Source organism: Crocodylus porosus, unplaced genomic scaffold, assembly GCF_001723895.1.
Source record: "Crocodylus porosus isolate Cpor-Errol unplaced genomic scaffold, CroPor_comp1, whole genome shotgun sequence".
Lineage (NCBI taxonomy): Eukaryota > Metazoa > Chordata > Crocodylia > Crocodylidae > Crocodylus > Crocodylus porosus.
This window is the reverse complement of record NW_017728931.1, coordinates 9,762,898-9,780,272: the sequence shown is the minus strand read 5'-3', so window position 1 is coordinate 9,780,272 and position 17,375 is coordinate 9,762,898. Positions and strand designations below refer to the sequence as shown.

The 17,375-nt window shown below is 40.5% G+C and overlaps 1 protein-coding gene across 3 annotated transcripts in view; it reads right to left on the bottom strand.

The window, feature by feature from the left end:
• Positions 1-217: 217 nt before the first annotated feature.
• TSPAN9 (tetraspanin 9) overlaps positions 218-17,375 on the bottom strand; it is a 203,463-nt gene continuing 186,305 nt past the window's right edge. For all 3 annotated transcript variants that reach the window (XM_019544185.1, XM_019544183.1, XM_019544182.1), the window contains 6 exons: positions 13,788-13,979; positions 10,967-11,041; positions 6,473-6,574; positions 5,828-5,959; positions 5,655-5,738; positions 218-3,766 (listed from right to left, as the gene is read on the bottom strand). In XM_019544185.1, coding sequence (XP_019399730.1) covers positions 3,695-3,766; positions 5,655-5,738; positions 5,828-5,959; positions 6,473-6,574; positions 10,967-11,041; positions 13,788-13,979 — 657 coding nt within the window. In that variant the 3' untranslated portion in view covers positions 218-3,694. The remainder of the gene's footprint in view (positions 3,767-5,654; positions 5,739-5,827; positions 5,960-6,472; positions 6,575-10,966; positions 11,042-13,787; positions 13,980-17,375) is intronic.

Genomic DNA, 17,375 nt, shown 5'->3' with positions numbered 1-17,375 from the left:
TGTGTGCAAAAAGCACAACAAAATATCTTGTATGCGAAATTCTGAAAGGACTCTTAAACCCCCCCCGAACTTTGATACAGTTGAAACTAGCTTCAATGATGCACATATATCTATATCTATCTATATAGATAGATAGATAGATATAAATATACATATAGAGAGAGAGATATAAAATATGCATATATAAATACAAATCAACATTTGTATACACTTAAAATACTTTTACTCAATATTGTTTTTTATTTAAAAACATGCTAAAAATGTGTAGTTAAATAACCAAAGCAATGTTCTAGAAAAATGCACAGACAGCCACCAACCAATGCAAGCAAAGAGTGCATTTTTAAACAAGATCAATATCCCCTTCACTAAACAGTTAAAGGACAATTAGTATCTTCTCTGATATATACCAACAAATACAATCTAATGATTTTTATGGCTGGCTTTTGTCACCTTAAGAACAGTATTGCTTTTTCATAGTTTTCAGGACACACGTCCTGTGACATGATTCATAATTCAGCAACAAGGCTAATTGTTTATTTAATTTCTTTTCTGAAGGCTGCCTAATCCAAACTCAGTGATATTGTTTGTGTAATTATCCATCTTAATACTGTGCTTAAAATGTTGAAGGAATTCATAAAAACAAAAAAGGCTTTTCAATATCTATGTTACTATCAGGTCATAAAGTATAATAGAGCATTCTACAAAAATAAGTTTTTAAGAGAAGGCAAAATAGCTTAGTTTGCCACTATGCATTTGGCCTTCAAGTTTACTTGTATAAACACATATTTCATTTATATATTTTTTTTTTTTACAAAAACCAACCACAGATTAAAATTTAATATTCATCAGGTACCACTGTGCGACCTTCAAAGAATTAGCATCATGCCCTTGCTTGTTTTAACACTCTTCTGTGTCTTTGAGAGAGAAAACTATTGTATTTTCACAAGATAACCCAAAATCACTCTACTATCAATGATAAGAAGTAGAGCTATGGATGTAAAAAAGCCCAAAAATTCAAACTTGTTGGCTTTTTTGAACTTTGGATAAAACCTTTATGCATAGCAGCAAATATGCTTAGTGCCAGTGCTCCCATTCTTGATACAGAAGGTATCAGATGGAACTCCAACACTTGTGGTCCCAATTTTTGTTACAATTAAAAGTAAACCCAGCTTTTTCTTTTTTCCCCTCCTTTCTCAAGTCTTTAAAAGGAAATATGAATGAAACCTCAGTTTGCCAGTGGAAGAATAACCATAGGGTATATGCAACTCAACAGCTACTTAGGAGGGACTTGATGTTATTACCCTGCACTCACCAACATATGCAGGCATTAGAGCCAACAGTTTCAAACACAGGAGCCTCAAGTTAGCAACCTAATACCACCTTCCAGACATCTAAATATGCCGCCTGATTTTCAGAGTTTCTGAGCTTGTACACTGTCATTTTGTTCAACAGGTATGAACTAGGTTCAGCCACTCTGAATATCAGTCCATTTACTTTGGTAGCTAACTACTAATGCAAGTGCCTTTCGTAGACTTCCAAGTTTAAAAATGTTGGTTAGATTCTCAAGGACTGATCTCATTTAAACAAGTGTCCCTTTACAGCACTGTGACTGAAGAGAGCCTGAAAGTGAAAAAGGCCCTTTTCCCTCTATTGTAAGTAAGGCCACTTTATGCTACCAGACTATGTGGCTATGCCGGACTGAAAACACTTCATCTTGACTGGTCTTTAAAACCTAAACAGTCCTAGGCCTGGCTAGTACTAGAATGGCAGACCATGTTGGCATCCCAGATGCTGCAGGTACAAGCCAAGGAACTGTGTCTGAATGCTCAGCAAATACTAGACCACGGAAACTGAATGAGTAGAGAAGACTTAATTCAGCCCCACTGTGGCTGCTGAGCCAACAGAGTAATAAAGAGGAAGGACACTGGAGATTGAATGTAAATGAAAATCAGAAATCCAAGGTTTTAAGTACTGCTCTGATAGTAGATACTGAACATCTGTCCATTTCAATAGCTGAGCTCAATTGTTAATGAATTTCTTTTTAAATGTGTTTAAAACTGGAGTGCCATGAAATAGCTGAATTTTCATTTTCGTTCATACCTTCCTTTGTGAAGCAGCAAAACGTAAGAGAGACCTCTCTCTGCAAAGAACATGAAAAGGTAAGCAGGGGCCAACAAAGAATGAAGCAGCATTAAAACTAGAGAGAGGTATATGTTCAAGTTTTCTAACAGGAATGTCAGTAGAGATGTGTATTGTGATGAGTTCTAAGCTACCACTTGGTAAGCAGGACATGGAAAACCAAAAGATTTTTGTCTGTGCTGAATGTGGAAAGACACACACCAGTTTTGAGCACCTATCTATCCAGTAACTGATTTCATGGCAAAATGGTAAGTGAAATCACCCCGTTCCTGTTCCACTGGGACATGCGCTTAACCATCCCTCCACTTGACTTTACCTCCATTATTGCTCAAAGTTACCCTGCCAGCTCCACACAACCACAACCATTGTCAAGGCAACTCCTTTTGGGAAAATGAGCAATGATGAATACAGTGAGCCTGACTGTGCTCCTCTTATTCATGCTGAAGAACCCCTCACACCATTGCCATCCCATCCAGAATCAGTGGGATGACCTGTAAACTGCTACTCAGTGGGCTAGATTTGAACCCCTCCTTCACCTTTGAAATTCTGATGTCTCTACTCACACTGAACAGTATGATGCCCAAATAGTCATATCAGGGGCAACTACTTAAAAGATGTAGGATCAGATCCAGAACGAGACTTTAGCATCTAAACTCCCAATGAAATGATGGCTCTAAACAACACGCGACATGGGTAAAGGCATCACAGTCTAACCTACTCTGAAGGAGGAATTTGCCATCATGCTTAGTGAGAGTAGGAACATCACAATCTGGTTCTAAAAGGAATCAGCCTCCCGAGGACTACCACCTTCCCAGTAAAGACAAAAAGTGGCAGTAGCTCAGTAGCTACAGTTTAAGTTAGCCTATTTATGGACTTTAGAAGTCATGTTTTTATTTCCACCTTTTAAATTGCTAACTTTAGGAAAAAAAAGACACATCCTTCAAAGATCGCACAGTGGTTCCTAGCTTAAAAGATGATAGATGAAAAAAAAGGTAAAAAGTTATAAATCAGGCTACTCAATTCTACACTATCTCCATAATAATAAAAAAGTATACACCGTAAGGTACAAAAAGCTGCAAGCAAGCAGCTCTATTTCCTAGGGAATTCAGTTTGAGTGGCTTTCCCAAGTCTTCCAGTATATCAGATATGAGCAGTTCGAGACTTAGCAGAAGACTTCAAAGAATTCTCTCTAGAAGTTAAGCACACATCTGTCACATTATCTTTGCATGTCTAACACCAATTAGTAGAGCAAAGCATTTTCTTAAATAAAGTTAGGGAAAAAGTTTTTTAATAGCAGATCTATGAATTAGTGTAGAAAACTGATTTTTTTTTAATTATTTTTGTTTTCTTTGGCAATAAATGACAAATGCATAAACAGACAAAAAAAAGGGTAAGTCAAGTAACAAGTTGTGCTAGTAATCAGTCAAGTAATGATGGAGGATTGATTGATGGGATGACTGCCCTCAGCAGGGCAAAGCTGGATACTCTTTTCAGTTGTTTTGTTTTGTTTTTAATGGCAAGACAGAAGTGTAGATGCAGCTAACGTTTCAAAGGTTTAGGCATCGTATTTTTTACCAGTCCTATGAATTTGTTGGAAGAGTGTCATGGAGAAGGCCATCCCAAGTATCTGAAAAAGAGAAAAAAGGCCATAGGCTCAATGCAATAAACGCCTCCAAAACTGTGCTGCTGATATTCTCTCTGAACATACCTAGATTTCAGCAGGCTGTGCTAATACAGTTCTCACAGCCCAGATTTAGGAAGTAACTGGTGACTTTCGGTGCCCAACATGAAATACATCAAGGAGGTCTAGTATTTGGAAGGCAAGTGATCAGCAAGTTCAGAAAATTAAGCCCCTTTGAGGTATCTCAAGCTGACCACCTAAAAAGCACAAATCACTTTTTGTCTTCTTTCCTTAGGCTGTTAAAAGAATATTGCAGAGGGGGTCTCTTTATAGGGATTTCAGAAAGAATGTACACGTTTCTAAAATCTTGCTTGTCATACCACCTACTGTGAAGTCACAAAGCCACTGTCCTTTTTTAAAAAAATAAATCTTAGACTTCCATAAAAAAACAAGTACAGCTGCATAGGACCTGGTGTTTTCTTTCCTCAGAGCACTGAATTTAATGTCTAAAGAATTTACTGGAGAACTATTCGTTTTCTATAGGGTTTTTGTGTAATAACCTGCAGAACTCAATAGCCATGATAAAATTTCCTTTTAAAAATTCTATAAATTAGTTCCAAAAAACCCGTAAGTAGAAGATCTATTCTCTACTAAATCCTATTCAACCTTTTCCTAGCAAAGGGATTAAGTAAAATAAATACGTTTCAAGTACATTAATTTCAGAAGTGGAAACTTTGAGTTAATTTCTCTGGATTAATTCATGGTTCTTCACCAACACTAAAAAGGGAAGCTCAAATGTCAAAGCACGCATAACTAGAGTATCACTAGAGCATAGACACTTCTCTGTTCAAAATGAAGGCAGAGTAATTGGTCCTCACTCAGGCAGAGATTCACCATCCAAATTTGGTTTGAAAAATAAGGTATTTGTTAAGCTTCCACAGTAAATCTCAATTTCTTTCTCTCTCTCTCTCTCTCAAATATATATTTGATAGAAGCAGCTGAATATTTTTTCCACTCAGTACTTAAGAAAAAATATTTGGGCAGAATATAAGATTAAGCACTAATGGCATTTGTCGATCCCTTCAGGGAGGTCTTCATCCACCGTCCCTTTCACCATGCTATCTGAGTGGTAACTGGGTCAAAATTATAAGAGGGTGGAAAGCAGAATTAATTACATTGCAATCTTTAGCAGTATTGGAAGTGCTGTAACTACTATTTTTTTAGTGGAAAGATTGAGATTTCCCAGGACAAAACAGCTATCCATGATCTTAATGAGGTGGCACATGAAAGGATAAAAAATGCCAGTCCCCACTATTCTCCAAATTCTGAATTTGTCACTTGATGATTCAATGACATGAAGAATGAGACAGCCAAGGCCTATTCTCTAATAAGAATGAAGCTGCTAAAACTTAAGGGAATTTTTACACGTGCTCTGGGGCGGGGAGGGAAAGGGCTTTAATTAGAGTGGCTCCAAAAGCTGGTTTAATTAAAGCACTCAGAGCATCTTGTGTATCAGCATCCCTGCACTTCAAAATGGAAGCGGGGGTGCTTTACCTAAAGCTCATTGAATGAGCTTTAGTTAAAGTGTCCCCATCACCATTTTGAAGTGCAGGAACACTGATACACAAGATGTGCAGACTGGCTGGGGCGCAGTAATTACCATGCTCTGATACGCCGTGATTACAGTGTCAGAGCAGCCTCATGGTTCATGTACAGGCACCCCAGGAATCTAGCACAACCATATGCTCTTTTCTATATTCCTAGCTTTTAAAGTCAGCCAGGGACCTTTGTGGTTCAGTTTATATGGTGCCAAGCAAGAGATCTTGGTGTAATAAAAATAAAAACTGTACTAGTGAATTCAAGGTTAGGCAGAAGCGTATAGCAGTGGCATTACCTGCATGATAAGGATACACATCCCCACTGTCCCAAGAACATGCTTGTTATCATCAAACCACATCATAACTTTCTCATAACAGCCCTGAAAGAAAAAGAAAGTCTGCATCACATATGGTTCATATGTCCATTTAAGGGAACCCCCCACTCCACGTTAAATATAATGAGTATTACCGTCTTCCACAGTAAATTAGTAGAATTTCGCCCACAGCCTTGGGAATTTTCTGTACAGCATCGGTCTGGAACAGTGTTCTCTCCCAGCACTGGGTACCAATCAGTAAAATTATTAACACCACAGCACTGCATCTGTGGGAGAAGCCCATAAACAAGAAACATTAGAATAAGTTAATTTACTACTTTTTTTACATGTGCACATCATGCTTTGGACCTCTCTAGAGATAAGAAAAAGTGCTCACAACCATTTAACACTTCATACACAGTCCAGAGGTTAAGCTTTATTGTGCCCATTTTGGAGGCACCTACATAGGTGCTAAAACATTACATAACTTGCTCCTGACCACTGAAGCTTAGAAAAAGCCCCTGTCATGGTAGACTGTCACATTTCTGCTCTGCCTGCCATATAAAAGTCTACTGAGGTTCCTGTCACATAGCTTGGCCCTCTGGCTCTCAGAAACAACATCATTTTACATTTATAAAGCACTTCCCATTCCACAGTATAAAGGCAAAGTAACATAAAACCTGTAAGCAGGTATCAAAATGCATACTTGTCACCTCTGGGGTGAAGCATGGCCATTACAGGCAACAGATCAAGTGATACGCTGCTATTTATCTTTCTTTTTAATAAAGGCAACTCATTACCTCTGCTTGAATGATATTCCACGCGTTCTTTAGTCCAACATTATCGTCTGTATTGTAAAGCATCAGGCCTTCTTTCAAATCCTTCTTTGCGCTGTCACTGATCTGTTTCATACAACATGTAAAGCACAAATAGCAATGGTTAACAGGTTGTGTCCAACTTATAGATCAGGACAGAAACTCTGCCTTTGCCATCCTTAGATGCTTTAGCCAGATGGAGACGCACCCTCCTTCCCTAGGCAGAAGTCTCTGCTTTATATCCAAAATCCATTTAACCTATGCCACTTCTAGATGCTCGCTGCTTGCAGTTCTAGTTTTCCTCCCTGCAGTACTCCAGATTTTTTTTCCTTCAGAAGGAAGAGTGGTTTCAGGAAACCCCTGGGAGGAACCAACAAGCATCGAACCTTTATTTCAATTTTAACCTTTGTGTTGCATGGGGAGATGATGACGACAGACAAATTCACTTTAACCCCAGGGTAACCCACACAGATACGTATTCTACAACGCATGCATTATGCCCACTCGGCCATTTCCTCTGAGAATGTGGTAGGTTTGTACTCCTTGTAGAGTAAATCTGAGTTATAACTAGGAACCTATCTAAGCTGTGGCAAGACAACAGGTTTTTTGAGGCCCACTCACCGCACGCAGAGCCAATTTCATAAGGCATTTTGCAGCAGCCCTGCCCCTCACCGCTGATTGGTAGAGAGGCCCCAGTGGCCCCTCATTGTTGATTGGCAGAGAACGCCTTCACTCAGTTTACCTTACTACTGCTTCATTTGTCCCACCTGTCACCATTGATTGGTGGAGAGTGCCTTCAGTCTACCTCACTTCCACTTTTTTTTTTGGTTGATTCCATGGGAAATCACAGCCAATGCCAGATTTCCTGGTGATTGTGGACAACACTGTTTTTTACAGTTTCCATGAAATCTGTGAAACCACGATTTAGGTAGGTCCCTAGTTGTACCTCTAGTGTGGGACACCCTTAACTCAAGCTGACTTGCACATTCGAAATTATAGAAGCTACAGCACAGGTGAGCACAGGTCATCAGCAACTAATGCAATTATTCCATTGTAACAGGACCACTCTCACCCAACACAGGCTAACTCAAGAGCCGTTAACATAGATATAGATCATTTGAGTTAACTTGGCTGTAAAGAGTTAATAACTCTTTGCACCTTACAGCTAGAAATTGTAACCTTAGTTCTTAATGGTAATTAGGGTTTCAAATGGATCTATTAATGTTGCAGGGAGGGTATCAAAATGTGAGCGTCCAACTTTGACATTGATTTTCTAGGGTGCTGAGTTCCTGAAGAACCCATTGACTTTAGCATTTTGACTCCATGGTGGGGGAAGTAGCTTTAGCTGATACACAAATTACTAGACACCTCTGAAAATGTTGGTCTGAACAACTGGCCCATGATTGACAGCAGAACAATGAAATTTATGAGTAGAAGACAGAGTAGATTTGTATCTTGTAGGCTCCAGCTGGATGTTACATATATTACTCAAGTAACTGCTTAAATGCACAATAAATTTAGACCAGTCACACATGCAAAGTAATTATCATGCAATTAACTGGTTAATCACGTAATAAATTTAAACTGGCCACACATACAAAGTAATTATTGCACCATAAAAATAACTATCCAGCTATGAGTGTGAGTGGGTGTGTGGGTGCGTGCACATGACTGTATCTATATATGCATCATATAGTTTCATGGGCTGAATCTCACTTCACCAGAAACCTATGAGTCCTAATGTTTACTAACCTCATTTCAACCTTGGCTCTAGGGGTGCTATTACAGGTTACCTTTACAAATTTTAAATATGTGGAATGTTATGCCATCACAAAGTTAAAAAGTTTCAGGACAGTCACTGGTTAAAGCTTTATACCAATGGCTTTCAACTTGTGGTCCACAGAGGCCTAGGGGTCCACAGACTACATCTAAGGGGTCTGCAAAAAACAATGATGATCAATCAAAAGTACAGGCAGTCCTCCACTTAAGACGTTTTGAGCTACAACAAACAGCACTTGCGATGTTTATAAATTAACAACCTGTTTCGACTTTATGATGTCAATTTCGACTTTACAACACTTGATCTGACACAACACCACACCAGCAAATAAGTTCGCTGCATTGCCCATCTTCCTGGAGAACATCTGTCCAACCTTCCTTGGACACTTTCTTTAAGAAAGCAGACAAGAGTCCAGAAAAACCTGCAGCCAAGACTCCTGAGAAGACTCCACCCTTCAAAAAGTCCAACCAAGAGCCCTTCAAAAAGTCCAGCACAATCACCTCAAAGAAGTCCTTCCAAATCAATATGATTGCTATTTACAATATACATACATTCATGTAGCTATATTACTCATTTATAATTTATTGAGTACAAAATTCTGGGTATTTTTGGTGAAAACAGAGTATGGGGCCTTGGTTCAGGAACCAATCCCCCATCGATAACATTGCTCCTATGGGAAAATCAGTTCCGATGCTTTGATTTAAGACACAGTTTTCAGGAACCAGTTGTGTCATAAGTCCAAGGACTGCCTGCATGTGAATACCCACACTTAAAATTCAAAGTACCTTGAATAAAAATGTCCAAAGGGGTCCACGCCTGTATTTGAAATTTTTTAGGGGCCCACAAATGAAAAAAGGTTGAAAACAGCTCCTTTATGCCATCTCAGATCTGCACAACTGTGACTTGCCACTAGGGTACTTGGCTAGCAGGGGCATGGATAGGATCCAGAACTCAGGGGTAGTAGACAAAAGGAGATGGGGGCTTGTAGCTCAGAGGTAGAGAAGCCGGCATGGGGGCTGTGGCTTGGTCAGAGAAAAGTGTTAAAAAAAAAAAGACTGTCTGAAGTGAACTGAGTGAGGGAGAGATAAAGAGAAGTAAAGAGAAAGGAGTGAAAAAAATAGAACAAATTAAAAAAACAAGATCTTGCAGGTGTTTCACTGAATTGGAACTGGGGTAGGGGGGAATTACGTTAGTACTCATACCAGAGCAGAACTGAGACCCAGGAAGCTTGTTGCATGCCACATGGAGGCAGGAGTTGGGTTAGCAGTCACACCAGGGAAAACTTGGGAAGTAGTGGGCTCATTTCATGCCACCCCAGGGCAGAGCGGAGACCCAGTACTATGGAGGTAATAGGATTGATTGCTGCTGCTGTTTGCACAGGTGCTAGAGCATGTAGCAAACTGATGAGATGACTTGCTCCTGGGTGCTCAGAGCAAGCAGCAAATTGATAACCTGAACCTGAGTGCTCAGAGTGGGCAGGGTCACACCCCTGGTGACACGAAAAGGTGTTCTCCTGTGCCCAGCACCACCGCCTGGACAGTATGGTTCAGGAGGGCTGATTTGTCCAGAGAGCAAAGGAATGGAAAGGTCTGAGCATGATGCATCCTGTGATGCTTAAGGAATGGAAGTAGAGCATTTTATCTCACTGGAGCATACTAACAATGCCCTGGAGTGATTAGGTAAAAACAGTCCATAAACTTTGCCCTGAGTGGCATGACCATAAAAAGCTTAGAAAGTACTTATCATGGGTTAATGCCCTTCAATCAGGGCCAGATTAACTCTATAGTGGGCCCCAGGCAAATAAACTTGTGGGTCCTGAGCCGGTCGAGACTCCCCTCCCTATCCCGGTGCTGCTGTCCACAGGGAGTGGGGCTCAGAGCTGCCACTAGGAAGCAGCCGCTGCGGCAGTGAGGCCAGCTGAGGGGAGGGGAAAAGAAGGGAACGGGAAGGGAGGTGGTTAGGCAGGGCCATTTGTGCTGCTGCTGCGGAGGGAAGGACTGGAGTCCCCCACAGCTCAGGGTCCTAGCCATGTGCCTACTTTGCCTGTGCCTTAATCCAGCCCTATCTTCAATGGGTGAACGCTCCAATTTTAAGTGCCTCTGTGATTTTTCAAAGGTAACCTGTAACATCATCTTAGGTTTCATCAAAATCACGTCTACCCAGGATCACTGTCACGGTTCTAAAGCTTTCAGAAAACCTGGTCAGAAATACATATCAAGGTGAGCTCTGGTTCTGAGACCTGTCCCTGCTCCTGTTCAACTCCAACCCCAGTTTATCAGACACACTCTGGAGCATGACGATTTTCCAACCTCTTGTGTCTTCTGGGTCTTCAAGTCACTCCTGCCCCAGACTGTTGCAGGGATCACTCTACATTAAGCTATACATGAGGCAACCTACAGATCTACTCCCTGGTTCCTACTGAATACCTAGTAGATGTCCTAGACTTTGGATTCAGCTAGAAATTTCTCAGTTTGGCAGTTTTTGCCTATACCCACACAGGAAATCCAGCCACCTGCTTTCCTTGTTGGTTTCAGCCAATGTATGGGGGAAACAAATATAAAAACGAAGATCACAAGGTAGGAACGATTTCTGCTGTGAAAAGCAAGAATAATTGAAGCATCTTTGTTTAGCAAAAATCAAACATAAACCAATTTAGCTGCTAGACCTGATAAACTAATCTACAAGGCATAGTTGCTTACCTTGTCCATATAAACAAAGAACAGGATTAGTAAGATCAGTTCTGCCAGGAGAATTATCAGCAAAACGATGAAAAACTAGGACAAATGAAAAACAAGGCATGTGTACACACTTTCTGAATAAAAATCAGGTTCAAACAGGCTAACTAAATGCTAGCAGGCTACACAGGCCAGCTTCAATGTGCTGTTCTTTCAATACATGTAGGAGCACAGTGATGCTGGCAGGATGTGGTACAGGAAATCCTAACTGATTTGCCCCAAAATCTGAATTATTTTTCAATGGTAATGGAAAGGAAAGGATCACTTTCAGCTCCTAACCCTACAGAGCACCTTGATATATGCAGCATATATGTCACATCATATTTACACTGATGAATTATCCCTCCTGCAAATAATTTATTATACATTTAATACTCAAAACACATTGCACAGCTTTACAGGCATCTTAAAGCATATATATCAGGCAGGTGATATTCAGAATAGTGCTATACATTTTTTCAAAAAGCTTGTGATGGTCTATGAAATTCCTAGGTGTATATCCTTTATTCCACCAAATTCCTCCAAACCTGCCACATGATATGCAAATTAATTTCTAATTATGAAAGCACATGAATAATCATTCAATTTTCACAACTTCTGCAAATCTTGTATTTCTCTGGTCTTCCTATTTTCATTAGATTTCAGAGCCCAAACACTCATGAGAGCTGGGACTGTATCCTATTGTCAATCTTCATTCTGCTAAGCGCTAGAAAAAGCCTTTTTTTTGCATTGGCCATGTCACACTGGTTTTACCTCTTGCCCTTGAGGTTCAGTGGGACCTGGCTCCAGAAATCAGCCAGCATTTGCCTTGGTTTATTGAGCAAAGCAAGTACAGAATCAAAGATAAATTCCACCTGGTACAAGAACAACTTCCCAGAAGATAAGCTTTAATTGTATTGATTATTTCTTGGTGTCACTGCTTTATTAATTTGCAGCTTTTAAAACCAGGATGTTGAAGTCCTTTTCATATCTTGTGTTTTCAGTGAACACATTCAACCAATTAGGGTTTTCTTCCCCCATTATAAACTCCAGCATTTTTTCACTACTTTTTGTGACCACTAGAGGTCTCTAGTGTACCAGCAATATAGTCACATGAGTATGTAAATAACTTTGTTACACCTGAGGCCCTTTAAACTTTTAATAGGACAACAGCAAAGATCTTAGTCAAATACTGACATTTTCCATAAAACCTAGTATGGATAGAAATTTTTTGTTTGTTTTTGATTTATTTTGATTTCAACAATAGGGGAGTTAGTAAAAACTTCAATATTTTCATGCTGGATTTTTGGTTGTAGCTGTGTTGGTCTAAGGACATAGGCAGGCAAGCTTCTTTGGGTAGGTGTGATATATTTTATTAGACCAACTGAGTGGTAGATATGATATCTTTTATTAGACCAAATCTAATAATGTTTCTAATAACCAAAATTTTCATGCAGCATGGGATGGGAAACATAAGCAACAGCATTGTGTTGGTCATAGAACTGGTGGGTAAAATGAACCTGCCTATAGTATATGTAGCATATGAGCTAAACAAAATAAAAAAAACAAATAACAAGCCTAAACAAGGACAATTAGATCCACTGCTCATCCTCTTCTGTTCCCCTCTACCAGTTTTAATGTGAGGTGATGATAAAGCAAAACAGTAAAACTTCCTTTCTTTTAAAAAAAATAATTTATCTTAATTAAATTGTATTTGCATGTTCATATGATAATATACGACTGAGTCCCACTGACTGATGAACCTTAAATGACTTGGACTCTGGCTTCTTCAAAAGACTCTCTTTTTCCTCCCGGAGCAATACTACACTTCCAATCAGCAAAATGAATCTCGATTCCCTTGGTTTAACCAGAAATGGTATGCTGGCAAAGCATTTTCAGTGAAGGGCTTTTGTCTCTGGAATTCACTCAGAGGTTAGATACACCAGAGCCCAGAACAATCTGAGGTCAGATTCTGCCGGTACGTAACCTCAGGGAAGAGTCTGCTGGAATCCAGAATGGTTCCTTTTTGAGGCACAAGGGTTTCTTTTTCCAGGGCATCAATAAATGTCAATAATCTACTACTCAACTTTTCTAGGATGATCTAACTTTTCTACAATGATTCTTCTAATAGAGACAGAAATCCAGAGGCAGACTGCTGATTTGAAAGCTGGCTAGGCTTAACTGTCCTTTGGGAATGGTTCCTGATATGTATTTCATATTGAACTTAATGTAATGGACAGAGAAGGAAGCAGTTGATAAATCTAAATAAATATACCAGCATTGTCCTTTCATGGGCACAGAGGAAAACTGGTTAAGGGATCTTGTTACAACTCCAGACTTGTGAGTTCAATCAAGCCTTGCTCTGGACTCTAGCCAAAGGCTGCCCCCTGTTGACCTTGCTATATATAAGTGCCTGGTCATTCAGCCTGGAGACTTAAAAGCATGCAGACGTGATGCTGGTCACATCACTTCCCTTGTGGGCTGCAGCCTAAGAAACTGGTAGGCCCTAACCACCCTAGTTGAGTGGGCCATTGGGCTTGGATGGACCTTTACCTGATGTCCTTTCAATAAACCAAGCAGTGACATAATTTACTACATAACAGCAATATCCCACTTACAGCATCTTTTGAACGCCCAATAGAGTTTGTGAAACAACCCCTGCTACAGAATTCCAGATGCTGACTTAACCAGCTGTCAACATGTCATTCTCTAGTAAATTTTACAGGGTCTTCCAAACAGCCCTTTTTAAAATAAGGAGTGAAGCACAGTTTAGTCCCCATATAAAAGTTCAATATTGGTGACTTACACTCAAAAGGAGGCACTTGTTTTCCTTGATAGCACCCAGGCACCCGAGGAAGCCGGTCACCATGATGATTGTACCAATGGCGATGACGAGGTTGGCAGCGGAAAGGGATGGGAAGCTGGGAGAGAACGTGGCAAAGTTTCCTTGCGACACTGATAGCCATATCCCCACGCCCAAGAGTCCACAACCACATAACTGCCGGGAGAGGGAGAGATTTCAGTGTTAGAAATGTAAAAATGCCACTTATGTCAGTTTGTGAGGAAGGAAGAATTTCTTAGGTAATAAAACTCTTTAAGTGATCCATGGTAACACTCATTTTTTGGTTCTAAAAGACACATTTTTTGGTTCTAAAAGAAAATGGAATTAAATTTGCTTACCCACAGTGTTGTTTGATGCCGGGTTATAGCTCAAAGCACACACCATGCAGAGCATCCTCTTTTTAAAGAAATAATGAGCAAGCCCCACTATTGCCTCTGCATAGATGTGCAGCCACATTCCTGGCCCAGGGAGAGATTTCTGTCTCCCATTCTCCCCAGTGTCTGGTCCTGCTACATAGGCCTGTGTGACATCACAATTGCCTCCTGTGTTTTATGCCTCAAAAATCAGATTCTTCAGTGAGTGACTTCTGAGGCCAAACTTGGAATAATTTGTTCCAGGAACAGAAATCTGATTAATTCCATGGAAAACATAAAGCTGTTAATTAATAGATATTTGGGGAGTCTTTGTTTTTCACTTTTTAAACAATTTTTATGTCAGGTTCAGGAAATGAGCCTCTTCATCCCACCCACTGAGCGTGTCTGGATACAGCAGCCATCTCCAAGTGCTCAGGAAGCTGATAGTGTAACAATAGTAATTTTACTGTGGATATAATAGACACAGTTATTTTATCGCACTTTGAAAATGGCTGCCCACAAACCCTCACATCAAATGTCTCCCTGAGTGCATTTCGGATGGAGAAGCAGAGCGGCTGGTCATTGAAACATGTGCATCTTTCTGCAGTACTTTGTCCTGTCACTGAAATCAAAGTTGAAATTCCCATTTGGCTTCAGTGAGAGAGAACAGGATCAAAGGGAGCTGCTCACTTGCCCAACCCACCTCCAAATCCTTAGAAGTGATATGATGCAAATCAATCTCTGATCATTGCAGAAGGAAAACATCCTAAATGTTCATTACATTGTTGAACTAGCAGGATTGGTGTTTATCTGTCAGCTACAGCAAGGTACCAAAACTGTATTAACTATTAAAAGAGTTCCCTCCCCACCCATCCTCTGAAGGCTGGACTTACTGACCATATGCAACCTGCACATTCCTGCTACTTGCCAACATCAACTCAAGAACCACCTCGGTAGTTAATACCTGTGCTAAGCTGGGGCTCAATCCTGCAAAGTGCTGATCTAGCACAATGCAAAAAAAAATCTGATTAATTAATTTGAGCCATGCAAATAGCCTCACTAATCTAAGTGGCTTTGCTAGACAAAGAGTTTAATTCCACCTGCGTTTCAGGAACGGAGTTGCAGGAGGTCCAGAGCAAAGCTGTTTCAGGTTCTTTGGATTAGAGAAAACATCGTTCGTGTGGATAACACAAGTTGGGGGAAAATATCTGCAGCAGGAATAGGTGTTGCAAGATATACTGGTGAGCTGGGAAGAGCTACTTAGAGGAGCAAAACCTACAGTCCTTTCTCTCCCCTTCATCTACCTTTTCAAACGTGTTACATTCAAAACACAGAAATCCATAGAAAACACTTGTTTATTTTAATCCAACTTTACATTTGAGACAGCAACATCAGCATTCACAGAGCTCAGTGATGAATATGGAATAAATAGACTAGATATTCAGAAATGAGATGAGGTACTGAGAATTACTTAGCCTCCTGATTACATGCCACACTTAAGAAGACTACCCAGTTGAAAGAGAAGAGAAAAATAAATTGTTACTACTGCATGTGTTGCTATTTTCTGCCTATTTTTCCCCAGTTTCTTTTGCATGTTTGTAGCTAGTCTGTTTCTTTGTTTGCTGGATGGTAAGGTCTGTATCTCACCCTGTGCCCTAGGACTGCTATCAACCTTAGTGGACCAGTGGAGCTGGGAACAGGGCAATGGGAGTGTGGTCCCCAACTTCAGCTATGCCGCATATGCACAGTAAGCAGTGAGCTGGCTGCACTGGGGTCTGGCTGGAGCCCCTGCTTTGGTGTGGTTCTGGAGCTCAGGGGATGAGCGCTGTTGCTGTTCACCCTTCTCCTCCACTGCCCTCCGCCCCCACACCCCTCCTGAATTCAACCACAAGAGAAAGGGGATGAGCAGTGGTGGCAGCCCTCACTCCTGGGCTCTGGAGCCAGGAAGACCTTGTTCTGAAAGATCATGTATCATACAGCAAAAGGGGGATGCAACCATGCCACTGCACCCACTCTGGAGCTGCCCCAATCAGCACTTGCACATGTTTCTAAAGCAAGAGGTATCTGCAGAGTCATGCCTTTTCTACCTACTCTGCAAATAGGGTAACAGCAATACCAAAGCAGTAATGAGGAAGAAGCTGATACGTGGGTTCTGCAAAGAAAGACAAGAAGTAGAAAGGACAAAAAAGATTTAGTTTAAATCTCAAAGAAAACTTCCTCATTGTAAGAACAGTGGGACAATGAAAAAAGCTGCCCAGGGAAGTTGTAAAATCTCCTTCATTGAAGAAGAAACTGGAGGTCATTTGTCTGGGATGGCTTAGGAACAGCCACCCTGTATCTTTGCAGGGGGTTGGACTTGATAACCTTTGAGATTCTGTCCAACTCTAAGATTCTACCGTGATAGGGCAAGTATGCGTGGTGGTGTTACTTCTGTGTTCCCTATGAGTAGTAGAGCAGGGGAAAAATCAACTTTAAAAAGTTTTAAAACATCTTTAGGGTATATCACTGAAAGGGTAGTGTATCAAGAGCAAGTGTGCTTTTAGTGTCCCTTTAAGTGGTCTGAAAATAACTCAATTCCTCACCCCAGGCTTGCATGAACAATGTCAAATATGCTGCTGGCTTCTGAATTCTCTTGTGATTGTCCAAATATCATCCTGTTTCCTGAGTACCAGGTTTTAAATGATTTGTCACCTTCTTTTGGGGTATGACAGCATGGCAAACACAGAATACGAGAGAGAAGGGAATAAAGTGAAACACAAATCTTCTCAAGTTCTCCTACAGGACCAGCACAAAACCATTTCGGGTTGATCCTCTTGGCAGTTTATAGAACTATCCACTATATCATTCCCAGTAAAGGTCTCATCTATTCCGCCCTCGAACCTCTGCAGTTATGGTGCCTCAGCCATCTCTCACAGGAATCTGTTCCATGGCCCAGCTGCTGTGATTGTTAGATGAGAACTGCAGCCATTTGTTCAGGCCAAAAGCCTGTGAGCTCACTGGGTAAGAAGTAACTTGCACCGTGCAAAATGTGCCTAAGGTTTGAATTATAATTAGCAATTCTACACTTTAGGGGTCTCATGTGGCTAAAAAGTGATATAGTTTAAGCCGATGGCAACACATGGCCCAGTGGTTTCCTGTGTGCTTTTTCATAATAATTAAATCACTCCTATTATGTATATATAAAATAGCTAAACCACTC